General features: G+C 30.2%; 2 protein-coding genes across 4 annotated transcripts in view; one reads left to right on the forward strand and one right to left on the reverse strand.

The window, feature by feature from the left end:
• mldr (mitochondrial ribonuclease P catalytic subunit) overlaps window positions 1-5,781 on the forward strand; it is a 54,978-nt gene extending 49,197 nt beyond the window's left edge. For all 3 annotated transcript variants that reach the window (XM_035363289.2, XM_035363291.2, XM_035363290.2), the window contains exon 7: window positions 3,169-5,781. In XM_035363289.2, coding sequence (XP_035219180.1) covers window positions 3,169-3,300 — 132 coding nt within the window. In that variant the 3' untranslated portion in view covers window positions 3,301-5,781. The remainder of the gene's footprint in view (window positions 1-3,168) is intronic.
• Window positions 5,782-9,422: 3,641 nt separating this feature from the next.
• LOC118192348 (uncharacterized) lies at window positions 9,423-19,174 on the reverse strand. Its single transcript, XM_085812213.1, has one exon. The coding sequence runs from the start codon at window positions 18,270-18,272 to the stop codon at window positions 16,728-16,730; it is 1,545 nt and encodes a 514-aa protein (XP_085668339.1). The 5' UTR covers window positions 18,273-19,174; the 3' UTR covers window positions 9,423-16,727.
• Between the last annotated feature and the right edge of the window lie 154 nt (window positions 19,175-19,328).

The following is a 19,328-nucleotide window of genomic DNA, read 5'->3' on the forward strand; positions in this document are numbered from 1 at the left end:
CACCGAGCTGCAATATTAAGGGATGAGAAGTTTTTTATGATTTAGGGAAAGCACTAGGATCCAAAGTTTAGACACAGTGAAAATTTAGAACTTAGGAAGGCACTTTGTAGCAGAATTTAGGACGTGTAGAGACTGTACCAGGCAGTACTTAACGCCGGCCCTAGATAAAACCTTAAGTATATGTGGGAGTTTATTTATTCAGGACTCGGATTAGTTATAAGCATATGCAAGAAATAAATCTAGGTATAGTAAATAACTAAACTAATACAATTCAGGCTTAATTCAGTACGCAATAGGAGCAAGACAAAATTTAGCGAAACAACTTGGCTTTTGTCGCCAATCTTGTGATACACAGCCAATAATGTATAACGGACGCTATTAAGCTAGGCTAAAATTATCTTTACTGATTCTGAGGCATTTCAGTTAATGTAGCAGACTGTGCTGCTCATTAATCTTTTAATTTGATCCAGCTGATTATTATTTGCAGACTGTAATTATTACGGCAATTTTATAAAAACAAAGCTTGACCTTTCGATTATATTGAAAAGAGTTTCCAATTCTGGAGCTGCCAAAGCGAAGCCATGTTTCGATGTCCATTAAACAAAAAGTGGAACTGCTGCAAAAAATGGATAAAGGCATATATCTGTCTCAAAATTATGCAAGGAGTATGGCATTGGAAAGTCAAACTGTATATGACATAAGAAAAAGGAATTTTTTTGTGGAAGCAACTTAAACAACTTACAATGAAAGAAATGTTTAATAAAGTAAACAAATAAATTTTAACTTTTTTTTTGTAAATTTTATATCCTTTAGATCATAATTGTTCTTTATTTCATAAATTATAATTTCATATTTTTTATTGTATACTTTCTGCATGCCATCTTACCAGATTTAAATTGATGATCTAATATCCAGATAAATCCCAAATCTGGAATCACTGTAGTCCTGATGAGTCCGGAATTTGGACTTTGTTGCTTTCGAGACATGAAAAACGCAGTTTGAATTTCTTCAATCGTACCAGTAGAATGGAAGATAGAGATCTGTCCCCCCCCCTCTTTTTTTTTTTTTTTTTTTTTTTTTTGCGCAGTGTACCTGCAAACCATATTTCTCAGCAAATTGCTGCATAAAAGAGTAAACACCAGGTTAAGTTGAAAATGAGTACTTGTGTTCATGATTGAGATTGGCATAGGAAGAGAAGATTGGGCCAATGGAGGATATATTTAGCTTGCTCTATTTTATCATTTTGTAGCTTAGTTTCATTTCAAATCCTTTATATCAGAGGTGGGGAATGTGAAGCCTCCATAAGTTTCTTGTACGGCCTCTAACTCTTGTAGTAACTCATATTTAATTATATAAATTGTGACAATTTGAAAATTATTAGAATTAAATAACGTACTGCCACCTATTGAGCATACACTAATCCATGATGGATTGATTGTATTTGAAGTTGTTGTTATCAAAATGTAAGTGAAGATGATATGAAAGTTATCACACAGTTTAAAATGGTGAAATTTTAAAATTTGATTAATTTTCATAAGATTAATATTTTATCTTTATCACTTTTGTCGCTATCAGTAGTGATATTTTCTGGATTTAGAAACCATAAACAAATTCTGCCATCTTTTAGTTGATTAGTTATCCACATTTTTTTCACAAATTCATTTAACTGGAAAATTTTGTGATCTACAGCAAAATAAGGTTGCCCTTTTGTCTAATTTTGAAATTGCACTTTGACAGCACTGATTTGCAACATTGCCATTTTCTTGCACTAAGACCGCTATGGAAGGCAGGTAATAAATATGCTTTTACTTTGCAGACCCTGCTACTCCAGAATCATGACGTCTTTTCGATATAATCGAAAATTCAAACTTTAATTTTGATAGGAAAGCTATAATAATAGCCCCAGAAAAATAATACCTGGATCAAATTAGTTAAGGAGAAATATAATTTGCTATGTTAACTGAACTTAATTTCTTCAGAATCTAATTCTTATTCTCTTCCCACTGTTATGCAGCAAAAGAAAGTAAGTATAAGCAAATGCCTCCTCCAAACAAATGCCTTGGAATGTTACTTAAGTCAGATGGAATAATATTACCCCTTCCTGTACCTCTACAAGCACTCAATGATTGTGAAAGTATGGTTACGTTGTGGCTAAATGTTAATTGGTATATTGTCATTGGTCACCTTGATGTGATTTCCTGACCAGCTGGATTTTGAAAGTGGCATGCTGGAATCTGAGTTACCTGGAAGAAAAATTGCTTTAATGATACATCTGCTTTTCTGTAGTACAGTAAGACCCCGCTTAACGCAGGGGATAAGTTCCATCAAAGTAGAGCGTAATACGAAACAGCGCTAAACGAGGCTATCTTAACATGTAAATAATGGGGTTAGGGGAAGATGGATAGAAAATTGGTTAGATATTAAATTTAATAATTTTTTTAATAAAAATAAAACCATTTATTTCTTACAAAAATAAAAACATAAACGAATATACATATAAAAAACAAATACAATTCTCAGTCAGTCAGATCATTCAGTCTATTCTATGTTTCCAGTTTTCTGTTTTTTGTCAAGAAGGCGTCTAATGTTGAATCTAATGAAGTTGCCGAATTCAATGCAGCACTAATTTGAGACTGACGTTCACCAGGATCTAATCTTCTAATCACATGCATTTTAATTTCCAGTAACATGCTTTTTCTGGTTGCTTTCTTTTCTTGTTTTTTATTATCACCCATGATAAAAACTAAAGATCATAATATTTGTCACTGTATTAATCGTTATAGTATTATATAAGTTTATATTTACAATAATGTCAAAAAATGTTTCAAATGATAAAAATGCGTCCGGACAGCACCGCACCAAACAAGAAACACAACTACACTGTTTCAGATATGTTATTTGGAAACCTAGCGCTGCGCACAATTTCAGGGAATCCCCATAGTGCTGCGAGCAATTTCGGGGAATCCCCGGGTTGAAACAAAAGAGCGCTAAACCGAAACAGCGTTAAGCGGGGTCTTACTGTATTGTGTTCCACATTACTAAATTTTGTTTTAAAAAAAAAAAGTTTATGGTCTGGATTTTGGACTTTCTTTAATATGCATTTCTTTTTTTTTTTTTTAATATGTAAAATTAATGGCATTTTTAATGAAATTTTTTCCTTACATTTAGGAACCACTTAGACATAGTATTAATATTCAAGGAGACATGGAGCGAGGATGGCATATTCCATTTGATGATAATGTAATACTTGATGCTTATGAAGAATTGAATAACTGGCTTTGCATTCAGAAAATAGAATAACAGCTGAAAGGCATCAAGAATTAATTTCAATATGTATAATGTGTGTATTTCAGTATGTATAATGTTTTTAAGAACTTGTATTTAAAATTTAAAACATTTTTCATTGTACAAAGAAAAAAAAATAATTTTAAAACTTTTTTGGGGTCATAATTTATAACAAATTTATCACAAATTTGATTTTTTAGTTATGTTTTAAATGATGCAAATATTCATGCTCCTGGTATTTTTAAATATTAAAATTGTAAAAATTATAACGTCTATCCTTTTGTCCAGTACTTCAAAAAAAATTGTATTCGTTACATTAAAAAATGAACACAAGTATGACGCGCATGCAACAAAAATTGACTGAAATATTTTGCATTAAAATTTGGAATCATATTTAAAAGCCGTAGATAAACTGAAGAGTGAAATGTTTCCATGTATACATAACTAAAAATAAACTATCAGTTTAGAAAAAGATTTCTGATGTTAAGAGATTGAGTGATGAGCATTTCTATGCAGGTTATTGTGAAAAGTATTGATCAATATAATTTTTTTCAAAATGGACATCCTGTTCACAGAATCTTATAGAATTCGTGTTTTAGAAAGTACTAGCAGGCTTCAGTATTTTTATGCAGCCAACTCATAATATTATTTGCATTAATTAAAAATATTTGTAGTTTAATGAATCTTTTATATAATTACTGGATTGCAGTTCTGAAATAATAAAACTTCGTGAGAGGTATATTAACCCTTAGGCCTTCCTGGAAAATACCAAGTACCTAGAATACTTTGTTCACTTGAACCTAGAATATTTTGTTCACCAAAATGCCTAATATTCACAACAATTTCACCCCCTTCTTGCCATTCATTAAGGGGGAAAAAAAAATGTGTGAAGTTTTCAATACTATTGTTTCTAGTTACTGACAAAGGAGCTTTCATTAGCCACTGAGTGTACACTGACTCTCCTTTAACCTAAAGAAAAAAAATTCAAAATATCATCACTGAATGGAATAGAAGGCCATATCTTAATCAGAATTAAATTGCCTAATCAACCTCAAATTATTCTAATTTACTTACTAAATCGACCTCTTACTTCTTAATAAAACTTCATGAGAGGTATATTAACCTTTAGGCCTTCCTGGAAAATACCAAGTACCTAGAATACTTTGATTATGCTTAATTTTCCATATTTTGTCCAATCAGCTTTTACATGATCTAGTTTAATTAATTAGTTATCTAGTTAGTTATTAGTAGTTAGATCTAGTTATCTTAATTATGATCTAGTTTCTCGTAAAAAAGTAAGAAGGTGCTTTAATTTTTGCCAGTTGAAATGTCATGCATGGAAGAAAACTATAATTTTAAAGCTTTATCCTTTGCATCCATATAAAAAAATTCTTTAGTTAGTGTACTCTTCCAGCAATTTATTCTGAACTAATTCTGCAGTTAAACTTTCTTATAGCCTAGTTACCATTACCATAGCATAGTTACCTGTTAAGCAACATAAAATGAACACAACCAATAAAAATTCTGAAAATTTCTCATTTAGTGCTAACAGTTGATTAATAATAGCTTCCATTTGCATTTGGTGATCACTTATTTGTTCTTTATTTCTGCACTGAAAATTACAGAACTTTTTCAGAAAGCCAACTTTGGAAGATAGTATTAACGATTCATCTTTTGTTTGAACATATTCAGTATCTCCCTTGCAATCACACACTTTTGAATACATCCCACAAAAGTCCTATATAATCCATTCTGCTGTTAACTGCAATGGAGATTCCATAAATAACATTGTATAAATATTTTTTAATCAGCAAAAGTTTAAGATTTTATTTCTATGTACAATAATTGTGATTATTCAGCTTTTCAAGGAACGTGCAATTTAGAAATATAGCCGCAATTACTATGCAGTCGTTATGAAACAACATGAAAATGACAATATTCGTTTCTCAGACATTTTAAATCGAATTCCTGATTGTAAATACATAATTTAATAGACTTCTGTACAATGAGCATATAATTTGTGGCATTAAATTCATGCAGAGCAGAATAAAGCATTTATTAGGAAAACACAAGCATATACTACAATGATCATTATATTATTTCACAAGATTTCAAATCTAGCTTTGACACAAAGTTAAAAGTACATACATTCATATTTATGGAACAGCACTCTGACAAACGAGCAAAAGCAGCTTGGAGAAAAAAGAAATAACATTAATTACTGCATCTTTGGAATTGACAGGAAAATATAACTAACTGTAACACATCAAAACACTAGAGAATGGAATAAACAAAATGCTTAACTTATACAAATTTGTTAGAGGTATTAAATATTTTGATCTGATAGTGTATAGATGCTTTCTCAGTAAACAACTGTAATCTGCACTTCTAGAATATGTCATTTAAAAAGCGTGTTTATAAGACTTAAAAATTAACCTTATGTGCATATATGTATGCATATAAAAATAAAAAATAAAATTGAAAATTCTATTGAAATTTGTAAGTTCATTTTTATGTAAAACACTGTAAAAATGTCCCCCCCCCCCTTTTTTTTTTTCTTCCAAGACATGCTAGAAAATTTCGCATTTCTGCAAAATCCTTGCTTGAATATCATAATCATTATATTTTGCAGTCCTTAGCTTGAAAGTCTTTCATAAAAACTGATGTTACCAATATAAAATATATATATATATAAATACCAATATAAATAAAAATTTTCTTTTACAGATTCATGAAATTTGAATTAATTATATATAAAATAATTGATATTTTCATAATTGTAAAGCACTGTAAAATGGAATTTAGAACTTGATACATAGTAAGTAAAAAAATTCAGTACAATATCAAAAATCCATTGGGGTTTCCCCGCGTAGGTTCGAATCCTACTGACTAATTGACATAATAAAAGCAAGGAAAGGAAAAGATGGAGCACTGTTGATGCATAATAGCTATCCTATATCGAAGAAGAAGTATTCTGATTGTGTCGTAAGCTAATGTGTTGACTTGGCAGTCAAGGCGATTTTAATTCCATTTTTATTTCCAATTGACATTATGTGGCCATAGATCACTCGGCACCCTAATCGTGCCTGTTCAAGAACATTTACATTATTGATATTATTGCAATAGGAAGAAGCATAGCGAAATTGTGTCCAAGCACAGAATAGACGGAAGCTGAAGTACATAATTATGAAAGATGGAAGCACACGAAACATTTTGGTTTACAATGGTAGTTTCAGTTCCCAATTATTATGTCATCAGAGCTGCGCAGGCCATAGAATGATCTAGAAATGACGCAATCCAGAGAAATTATTGCGATTTTTAGAATAGAGAGTGAGAATTAAAATATTTCCGTTAGTTTAAATTATAATTTTGATTCACATATTTTTTATCTTACATATATATATATATATATATATATATTGTTCCAAAAGAATATAGTAAAGTTAAATTAAATTTAAATAATTCTCTTGCGTCATTGCTGCAAGGAATGAAATTTGAATTTAACAAACATTCTCTTTTCCTAAAAAGCAAATTTAAAATTAATTAAATTTTAAATGAAATTTAATTGCAAATAAATGATTAATTATTGCTGCGAATAATCTACAATATCATTTAAATTCTGAGAGCATATGTAAATCAAGTGAGAGTATCAAAATGTATCCTAAAATACATGAATTTGATAGATTAAAATCTAACAAAATCTGTAAGTCTTTAATCCGGACTTCGGCAATTCCGGATTATCGATTTTTCCGGATTATAGATCATCAGTTTAAATCTGGTAGGATGGCATGCAGAAATTATAAAATTAAAAATATGAAACTGTAATTTATGAAATAAAGAGTAATTATGATCTAAAGGTATCAAAATTTACAAAAAAAAAAAAAAAAAGCTTAATATTTATTTGTTTACTTTATCAAACATTTCTTTTAACACACGCATGCGTAAAGCATACATTACGCATAGTCGAAATTAGGAAATTGCAATCGGAAAACTATTTGATGTGTACTCATGATATTTATAATGACGAGGAATTTGATTTAAATCATATCAAAGACGGAATACATTGAGATGAAATACTACATTTAGTAATGAATTATAAGCTGAATAAAATAAAAACATCTGCCCTGAAGATAAAGATAGTGCTGACAGAAAAACTTCCAATTCATTCCGCGCCGTGATGTCAACCCCCCGCAGAGCAGCGTGAAATTGATAAACAGATTTCAGAATGGTTAGGGAAACAAAGGATATGCCTTTATCCATTTTTTGAAGCAATTCCACTTTTTGTTTGATGGACATCGAAACAAACTTTCGCTTTGTAGATCCTTTGGCAGCTCCAGCATCGGAAATTCTATTTGACATAATCGAAAGTTCAAGTTTACTTTTATAAAATTGCTCTAACAGTCTTCAAAAAATAATAAGCCGAATCCTATTCGAAGATTAAGGAACAACGCAATTTGCAACATTAACTGAAATAGATAATTAGATAATTTTAGCTTAGCTTATACCGTCCGTTATACGTTAAACGTGCATGCGTAAACGTATTATGCGCGTGGGCACACATACGCTTGCGCATATGCGTTCACGCATGCGCAGAAAGTTTGTAGCTTTGAGGTACGGATTATAGATCATTCCGGATTAATGACTTTTGACTGTATTTTTTAATCCTAAAAAATTATAAAAATGCAAAGTGAATAATTGTTGAGCAGGCAGGAGACAGACTTATCAAGGGAAAGTTGCTTCTAAACCTAACTCTTCAATTATTCAATTCGTGTTTCGTCATCCATATAGGAAAGGGCAAAAATGTTGTGAATTACTAAAAAGAAATTTAAACAAGTGGAATTTAGAGAAATTAGCAAGTGAAGACTAGAATTAAAAATAAAGTCAATTAGAATTAGAAAACCAAATTAATTTAGAAACTCTTGCCTACAAAAAACTTCCACATGAATTATGCAAATCAAAAAGAATTATAATAGGTAATCAAAAAGAATTATATTAGATACTATTAAAAATACATAAATAATACTAAAAAGGCAAGTAAATAGTAAGTCTTAGTTTAACTTACCAACTATATTTGTATTTGGAGAGTGGAGCAGCATGCCAAACTAAGTGATGTTAAACTTTATAAATAGAGGGTGCTAATATAAGGTAAAGTTGAGTGTTAAGCTGTTATCTGTTAGATATATTTTAAAAACCTATTCTGTAAACTTTTAAGTAATATAAAATGTGTGTACATACTATTGCCAAAAATATTTTGCAAACTGTGAAGTATTGTAAAAATGCTAGCTGTAACTAACGTAATGTGAAAAAAAGGTTGCAAATTATTAAGGGTTGTAAAAAATCAAAAATGTTTTTGAAAGAAGAAACGAAAAAAAATTTTTTGAAGTAAAATTAATTTTAATTTTGAAATTTGAAAAAAAATTTTTTTTTCCATTAAAGTAAGAAATTTATTGTAATGGTCTTTAGTTAATAAGTCGTCAGTCATTACTGTGTGCTAGTGCACCAAATGTAGTTGCCTAGTTACATCTCAGAAAGTGTAACTGTGCAGTGACAATGCTAATCACTTATAAAAATGACAATCAATCCAGTAATAAACACCTAAATTATAAGTTTTTTTTGGGGGGAGAGGTATATGGTTTGTTCAAGTGCCAATTTTTTAGCTCAAATGGGTGTTAACCCAGAAGGGCTACCAGTCTCAAAACGGCATTCTGCAACAAATCACTATAAACAGCTGTATCATTTTTCAAATTGTTGCCATCAAATATTATCATCCTGTATTATATTTAAAGATATTAAATAATGAAAAATCTGCAGGTATGTATGTATGCTTCTCGCAGTGTGAAAAAATACCTAGAGCCATCAAATTTTCAACAAAGTAGTCCTCGACTCGAATCTGGGCACCTGGAAATCCAAATCTTGAATTTCAGATTTGTTTTGTTACCTACTTCTTATTTTTTTAAACTTTAACATATTTTTTTATTAAGAAATTCGTCGATTTCAAAGTGAGTGGTAGCAACATACTGTACAGAATAAAATATTTTTATCTCCAGCGAGCGAAACTGTCTATTGGAAATTCTAAAGAAATCTAATATGCTATTTTCACATATTTTGTGATTTTCATGTGAAAAATCTGAAAAAGCTTTCTTTTTTTTTTTTTTTTTTTTTCTTTTTTTTTTTTTTTTAAGGAATTTAATTGTTATAATGTTGTAAGGTAGTATAAAACAAATACTAGAGCTATGATGTCTGCTACTATTTAGATTCATACCTAATCAAATCCATGTAATGTCGACTGCATCAAAAAACAAGTATTTCAGCAGTGTTAAATGAAATCAGCAGCTTTATGCTTCAATCTAAAATTTATGTGGTGAAATGTACCTGTTTTTACTCTGAATTTAATAAAACAAGTCTTTTGTTACATATAATTTCACACATTAATTGTGGCCATTCCAGAACATAACATTTTAATTTTTGTAAGCAGCAGCAACAGCAGTCTAGCTAACCTATAATAGGAAAAGCAAAGTAACCAAATCTTAATTTGGAATAGGTTAGTTTCGATTTTGATTTCATTTTGATTGAATAACTAATAAAGCTCTAAAATTATTAGTAAAGGCTCACGCAAATTATTTTTGTCACAATGTTATGTAAAAGTCATCTGACATGGATTAATCTAGAAATGATGCAATCCGGATAAGCTTATTATAATAAGCTACTATTTTTAGAGCAGAAAGTGGGAAATAATTAAAATGAAGAATTAATTAAGAGACTATTGCTAATTCAAGTTATAATTTTGATATATCTATTTTTTATTTTACATATATAAATAAACGTTAAATTTTGTCTCTTGTTTATATTGCAGAATTTCCATTTATATACAAAATTCTGATTATTTATATAATAATAATAACAATAATACATACTTGTAATGAAATTTTATATCACATTATTTATTATGCAAGTAAGCACAGAAATTATGTATAATAATTATAGTACAAGGAAACTGTTTTCATACGAGTAACTTTTATTATATTTACACAATTACATACATATAAACTATGAGAAATTATATACGGATTGTCTTCTGCAACAACCTTAGCAAGAATGTTGGTTTTCTCACATATCGTGCTTATTTTCACAAATTCTTTCATTTGGTAAAATACCTTTATTTTAAGACACAATAACACGCCGAATAAATACTAATTCAGAAGTCAAACAACAAAAATCAGCGTTATATTCACAAAATTTTCACAGTAATTTTTTTGTAAAGAATTACAGCTTTCATTTCAGCTGATAGTAAATTCAAAATAGTAAGCATAATAAATGGTTCGCAATTGGGTGCCCCCCCCTTTTTTTTGTGTGTGTGTGTGTATGGTTCCTTTTTGATGCCAAGATCACCATCAGGAAGGCACAATTTCAAGATGGCCGCTACACAAAACCAAAATAAGAAGTCAAAGAAATGCACAAACTCGGTTTCCATGTATACATTGATCTATTTTTCACTTAAAAAACATCAGTGAATTGCACAAACTCGGCATTGCACACTGCCTTGACTTTGTCCATGTGCACATCGATCTATTTTCACATTAAAAAAAAATTAGGAAGCTAAAACTATCATGGTAACCGGAAATGGGGTTTCATCACCTAAACTGAATAAGATTTTTGCCAATCGAAAAGGCACCCAATTCTACACTAGAGCCTAATAGTAACTGTTGAAAAATTGCTATTTTTAAAACAAAAATCTTTACTAGACGAAGAAATGTGAACTACGAGGACAAACGAAAAACTGCTATATTTTAAAAGCGATGTTAGAAGAAATGCATATGTGCAGATCAGTAGCCATAAACGTGTTTTTGGCCAACAAAGAAACATGCCAAATTAACATTCTTGTCAAGTCTGCTGCAAAAGACGAGTACCGATAAAAAAATACACAAATTAAAGTATTACTTTCGTTTTGCAATAGTCTGTGGCCTTCCCATTTTAATTTGGTTATTTACTTTTTCTGTCCAAAAGAACTATAATTATATTAAATCTCTACACTGTATCATTTCAAAATTAATCCATGTCATATGGTTCTTGAATAATGCTAATTAAGCAGATACTTCGATAAGACTTCAGCGAACACACTCAAATACCAAAAATCCATCGACCTGAAATTTGCTGACTCCTGAAATCTGCACAACCTCTTAAAATGTAAACATTCAGTTTATAGGCTCAGGAAACTGTAATATGGAGAACAAAATACTAAAGAAAAGAGAAATACTTAACAAATCATTGACATAATGGTAAAAATTTTCATCCTCTTCAATATGCATCAAGGTAAAGAAGCAGATGACTTCACTCAACTTCTCTTTCAAATTCACAACTCACTTGGGTGTATTTTCTGAGCTTTGTTATTTCATGAGATTGTTTAGTGCTGCTGTTTTGTTTTATCCAGATTTTTTTTTTTTTTTAGATAAAATTTAAATATCTTTAATTTTAGCGCTTCTTGACAGACAGGTCATGATTTTACTGCTTGCAATGTTTAAAAACATAAACATGTCGCAGTGACAATTATAAAATAAGTGGAAATTTTGCAAAAGACGAAGGGAGGTGCTACTGCTTGCTCAATTTATAGCAGAATCATGTTATGACACAGAACCGTACTTGATATACGTAAAAATAAAGAAAAGCTGTTGAAATTTTACAGGAGCAGTGATTCTAACACTACAATTTAAAACCAGAAATCTTTGCACGAGTCAAAATTGGCAAATTTGGTGCTACTTTGGTAGACGGTTGCACGGATTTTTGGCGATTTACGTTGGCCGAATTGTTGGCGCAATTTTTACAAACGTCAGCCATCTTGAAAAACGCTGTTTTTACGCATAGTAAAGTATTCGAAACTTAAAAAATAAATAAATAAATATAGTTAAAAGTAATGGATTAATTTTTTGTTGAAAACGTCCTTTTTTAAGATGGCAGGCAAGTGTAAATAAATACATTTACTATGATTATAAAATACTAAAGTAAGGTTATTATTACTTTCATATAGCAAAGAAGAGAATAAAAACATTGGGCCAACGTTTAATTAGATTAAAATATTACTGAAATTGAATATCGAATTAAAAACCATCATACCAACATTTAAAAGAATTAGAATATTATTAAATTCAAATACTTTAAAATACGTTATATAGAATATAATTAACATTATAACATATGGACAATAATTATCTCAGCAATTTCTGAAAATAGTGTATTAATTTTTTTAACAAAAATTGAAGTATACAATTATAAAATAAAAGAAAAATATGTACTTACATTTTTTTGAGTGTTTAACCTGTTGTTTATTGATAAGTACCACAATAAAAAATCAGAATCATAATTTAGATAACATCTTTGAAGACATCTTTGAAGGAATTCGAAGATATAAATTAAATTTTAAAACGGCGCGAAAATGCACAAATTGTCAGTAACCAATCAGGGAGCTGAATACAACTCGTTAATGCACAAATATTCTATAACCAATCAGAGAGCTTATTACATCACGCCTAGAATTAAAATTATTTAAAAATTCATACATAATAAAATCATTTTTTAAAAAAATGCAAAATTAAATTGTATTTTAATATTTAAGAGCCATAAATAATGTTTAAAACATTAGATTAAATTTATACATATTAAAACGAATTACTTTTAAAGTAAGGTGACGTCATTGATTACATCATCCACAACATAAAATTTCATAAAATATGATAAACAATAAAATTTTTATTTCAAATAAAAATGCAAAATTAAATTGATTTTTAATATTTAAAAGCCATAAATAATATTTTAAACACGGAATTTATGCACAATAAAATGCACTAGTTTTTAAATGAAATGACAACAAAGTATCGGTTACCATAAATAACTTATCCAGCAATGGGTTTACCATAAGTTCTATTACTCGCCAAAGGAAAATCGCCAAAATCCGTGCAACCGTCTACCAAAGTAGCACCGCAAATTTCAATGCTGTCTTGAACGAGTGGTTCCCACAGTGACGGGGTACCAATTTCAGGAGTGCTCTTGAGAGAAAAAGGAAAGCAGATTCATACTAATTTAAAAATAGAGGAGATATGCAGTTTGCTAAACAGATTTAAGCACGGTATATATTATCTGAAAGCCTATGGGAGACAACCTTCAGCAGATAAAGATGCTGAAGAGAAATTTATTGATGAATTTTTTGTGCTAGTGTTAAAAGCCCAGAACAGATTTTTAATATGGACGAGACTGGACTTTATTGGCAATGTTTACCAAGAAAGATATTTGTGACAAGCAAAGGAAAAGCATCATTAGCAGTGAAAGGAGCTAAAGAGTTCATTAGTATTTTAGTATGATGAAACTTACGAATGTAAACGAATGGCATTGGGCAAGAACACCAATCCCAGAACTCTGAAAGGAGTAAAAACTTTACCTGAGATTTACAGGAATAATAAAAATTCCTGATTCACGGAACAACTTATGACCCAATGGTTTCATGGCACATTTTGTTAAAGAGGCTAGAAGGCATTGTAATAGTGTAAGATTACAATCAAATGGCAAGATTTTGCTACTATTAGATAAGGATTAGATTGGCCCAACCAATAGACCAGGGCATAATGCACAGTATTAAATAGCACTATTAATTAAAATTTTTAAAGAAAATTCTCTCAAGAAATCATTCTATTCCACTTTGTGATTATAAAAAAAAATTTCACCATTAAAGACTGCAATTATTTTGTTAGCAGAATTGTGGAACTCTACTTCCTAACCAACATTAGTAAATGGCTGGTGTAATGTATGGCCAGCTTCATTGTTTATTGAAAGAGTGCAATGAGAGTGAATTTTCTGATTTTACGGTCAGTGCAGCAAAGGTTAAAACAAGAGAATTGCTTCTGTATTCAAAAGAAAGAACAAATGAGAAGGTTTTGCAAGAAGATAATGTTAAAATGGATGACGTATCCAGATGAGCCAATACTGGTATATCAGATGACCGCTAATGAAATTATTAGCTCTGTTTTGAACTTGACACTGCAAGAAAACGATTCTGACACTGATACGAATAGTGAATTTGATAGGAATGAGGAAGCATGTGTTAATGAAGGTTTTGAACATGGTGAAAAATGCCTAAAAGCAAAGGAAAAGCATCATTAGCATCATTCTTAGGATAACATAGCTGTGTCACAGAGCAAAAGATTATGAGACTACTCAGTTTTCAAAAAAAATTTTTTTTTTTTTTTTTACTCTGAAAAAACCTAAAATTTTAAAACTCTATCAGAAAAATATTTGAAACATGTAAAGAAAAATGAAATACTTTATCAATGTTCCTTATTTTCATATGTCTTTGTCATGCATGCCCTGAATGCTTGTATATATGCTTATTTATTTTGCACTTTTAGTCTAAATAATTTACCTTTTCTGTCCTCTGGTCTTCTACTGTAATCATTTTAGAAAATTAAAATTAGCTAAACCAAAATTAAATTGTCTAAATAGGAAAGTTATCTTGGACATATCACATCTCTGCTTTTCTTGCTAGCCAGATTGCTGTCACTGCTTTTTGCTACAACAGTTTAAAAATGTAAAAGTTCTTAAAGAATATAATAACTGCACTAATTTATGAATGATGCATTGAAATCGTTCATCAATGACAAGAAAAAATATTACACGGGATCATGAATACATCTTTATGCATCTATGCCATCAGTTTCCAAATTTTCATACATGCACACACACACGCATACATTCCACACGTTCAAGCATCTGCAATTGTGACTTATTCTAGACTACTTCCAATTAAACTCACAATTGCATCTCTCACAGACTCAGATAGCAAGTATGGTAATTCAACACTTAGGTTCTATCAGTTTTTTTTTTTTTTTTTTTTTTCAGTGTGTGCATGTGTTTTAGTATAACACAATACTCTTCCTTATTAAAATTTTGAAATTCCTATTAATACATCCCTAAAATGCATGTTATCATATACGTCTGCACAAGAAGAGAGAAATGTTCTCATAAACAGTGAACTCGTGGATATTTGTCATGTCTTCAGTTTATAGCATTCTTAAGAAAAATAAATATAAAAAAACATGAAAACATAACCTTCACAATAATCTATTAATACTCGAGCAAAATATTTTTATGCATAACTTTATTATCAGGAAAGTAAAATATGTTTATTTTACAATATACAATATGTTTATTTTAGAACAGATACAAAACAAAATCATTATATTTCTATTATTTGACTTTATTGTTCAGTTCTGTGGCTATCATTACAGCTGTTTTAAAGGGGAGTGTACAGAGTATATAAAACAACTGTAACAATAAACAGAGCTGGACAGTGATCTCTTAAAGAATTAAAAGAACTCATAAGATTAAAATAATGATTTTGTTTCAAAATGTTTCATTTTAAAATGAGACAAAATTTTTTTTTCTTATAAAACACTGGCTCCATCTTTTCACAGCTATATACTTTCATTCTCCATATATTTAAAAAATACATCACTTTTTAGTCCAATGGGGCTTTGTCCCTGAAGGACTATTGTTTTCGTTTTGCGATTTTGCATCAAATCACTCTGAATGTCCGTTTCACTTTTTAAACTCTTGCCACCCAATATTATTGCCCTGTGTTACATTTGAAGAAATTAAATAATGAAGAATCTGCATAAATGTATGTATGTTTCTCGCATTGTGATAAAACAACAGTACCTAGAGCCATCCAATTTTGAATGACATAACCCTACTGCAAATATGGGCATCTGGAAGCCCAAATTTGGAAGTTGTTTTATTATCGATTTCATAATTTGTAAAACTTTAACGGATTTTTGATTTACAAACTCAAGGATTTCAAAGTGAGCAATGGCAACGTTGTACAGAAAAAAACATTTTTATCTCCAGCGTGCGCGACTGTGTATCGGAAATTCTAAAAATATGCTCAGTTTAAAATTATCTTGCGATATTGCTCTTGAACTGAATTTTATGGTTTAAGTGTAAAGAACATGATATTTAATAAAATAAAGGTAATACACAAAATGTTTAAAAAACTCCCCTTCAGACATACTTTAAAATCTAAAACCTTTCAGATTTTCTTTTCCTTTTTAAAATAAATTGTATTTATTTATTAAAAGTATTTAAAGTGAACTTCATTTACCTGCATATTACACTTTTGTTTCAATTTTTACCAATTTTTTGCAAATCAAATTTATGCAAGAATGACTTCTGACATACATCACATTCTTGAGGTTTTTAGAAGAAATCCCAGTAACATAATACTAATATAACTTATATAATGATTGTAAGGTTTTTTTTATATGAGTACATAGCATACCAGAGTTAACAAGATAACAAAGCAAGATATGAGCACATATTAATATCATCTAATTTTCCTATCTATAGGAGTTATATTGTGTACTTTTAATACATATTTTTTTGCACAAGATACCTCAATTCTGTTACAAGCTTTCTTTTCCCATATGTGCTTTCTGCGTATGTTCCTCTAATTTACTGTTCTGGAAAAATGATTTAGTACAAAAGTTACACTTATAAGGTTGTTCCTCCAAATGAATAAATTTATGTCGTCTCAGATCACTTTTTCTCGTGAAGGGCATATTGCAAGTTTGACAAACATTCGGCTTCTCACCCGTATGGGTAAGTATATGCTCATTCAATTCGCACTTTCGCAAATAAGATTTATTACATATATTGCATTCATGAGGTTTTATGCCGGAATGAATAAGTTTGTGCATCCGTAGCTCACCATGCCGCACAAACGATTTGTTACATATATCACAAACATGTGGTTTTTCACCTGTGTGAGTACACATATGATCTTGCAAACTAATTTTACGTGCATATGATTTGGTACATATGTTGCATAGATAAGGCTTCTCTCCTGTATGACTACGCATATGTGCCCGTAATTCACATCTCTGCACGTATGATTTATTACATATTTCACATATATGAAGCCTTTCGCCAGTATGAGTAAATGTGTGCTTCCTTAAAGCTCCTCTATCTGTAAAGGCCTTGAAACACACTTCACAGGAATATGGTTTTTCACCCGTATGAGTACGCATATGGCCACGCAATTCAGAGTTTGTCACAAATGATTTATTACATATGGCACAAGTATACGGTCTCACCCCAGCATGAATACGTAAGTGAATTTGCAACTTACAGTTTAACAAAAATGCCTTACCACATATAGTGCACATGTGCGGTTTCTCACCGGTGTGGGTGCGTACATGTACTTGTAAATCACCTTTCCGTACAAAGGATTTGCTACATATTTTACATGAATGAGGTTTCACACCATAATGCATCCGCATGTGAACAAGAAAATTAGATTTTACCCCAAATGATTTGTTGCAGATATTACATGTATGCAATTTCAAACCTGTGTGACAGCGCATATGCACTTGTAAATCTCGCTTCCATTTGTACGATTTTGTACATACGCTGCACTCATAAGGCTTTTCAGTAGAATGGACAATCATATGCTGTTGTAACTTATTCTTTTGCATAAATGGCTTACTGCATACATTGCATACATAAGGGTTTTCACCCCGATGTCTTCTCATATGAGCCAGAAAATCTGACTCTGTCATAAAGTCTTTGCTACATATGTTACATTCATGCACTCGCCCATCAGCATGAGTGTACATATGCAACTCCCAATCACTTTTTTGATTAAATTGTATATTGCATATATTACATGCATATTGATTTTCAGCTGTGTGGATATGTAAGTGTTTCTCTAGTTTATATTTCTGTATAAAAGATTTGTTACATATATGACACACATGAGGCTTTTCCCCCGTATGAAAACGCATATGCATCTGCAAATCAAATTTACGTAAGAATGACTTCTGACATACATCACATTCATGAGGTTTTTCAGTAAAAGGAACATATATAATTCTTTTAAATTTTTTCCCCAATAATAGCTTCCTCGCTGCATCACATGGGGGGTTTTTTTCAACTGTATCTGGAGGCATTTTTAATGTATATTGGTGAATAAGATATTCTCTAATTATATGCTATAAGCAACTGTTCTATTAATGCATAAAAAAGTGATAGCTTATGAGAGATGCATCAGGGAATTCAGTAAATATACCATGCCACATTACTTTAGTAATAAGTAAACATTGCTTTAGTAATAATAGTACATTGCTTTAGTAATAATCAATGCACTTGCACACATCCAAGATATATTTAATGTAAAATGTAAGTACATTTAACGCATTCGTTTTAAAAACTCTTAATATATATCTTAAATTTACATATTATACTTTCACATTATACAATGTCCATTGAAACTCTTCACCTGCAAAAACAGGCATTTTAAAATCATAAAATGCTTGAGTTTTATACTCCTTGCATCATACGAAAGAAGTTCCTTGTCAAAAAATCAAAAAAAAAAAATTATAATTCCATGTCTAAATGTCTTATGTACTTAGACGTACACAAAGTGATCTTTGTATACGAACCTAATACTCCTGTGGTACACTTCTAAGGCAATATTACTCCATCCACTCATATGAATTTCTAGATATTAAGAGAATATAATATTTCTTCAGAATTTTAAGCAAACTAATTAAAGTTCAATTTATGTACGATTTTTCCAAGCTATTAAGATCTGCAAATAACATATGAAGTCACAAGTATTTACTGATATCTCGAATCTAATTCACACAATCTTTTTTTTTTTTTTTTTTTTTTTTTTTTCAAATATTTCGTATACGACATGAATACTGTACATAAATTTTTGTGATCTATACATTTCACATTTAAATTTTTTTTAAAAGAAAAGCTGACATGCAAACTAGGCAAATTTTTTTTTTCTTTTTTGCACATTGTAAGTCTTTCTGCCCGCTGGGTGAAACACAAGTGTAAATACAAAAAGAGAGGGCACAAACAAACACAAGAAAAGGCTGAGACTGTAGATGAACCAAAAGTAAATATGGGCCTCAGTTTAAAGAAAATGCAAGAGAAGTCTGACGTAATCCAACAATTGATGTGCAATAAACAATGTGTTCTATCAACAAAGTAGT

Source organism: Stegodyphus dumicola, chromosome 2 (assembly GCF_044657685.1).
Source record: "Stegodyphus dumicola isolate Sdum_Otavi_A_Nest chromosome 2, ASM4465768v1".
Classification (NCBI taxonomy): domain Eukaryota; kingdom Metazoa; phylum Arthropoda; class Arachnida; order Araneae; family Eresidae; genus Stegodyphus; species Stegodyphus dumicola.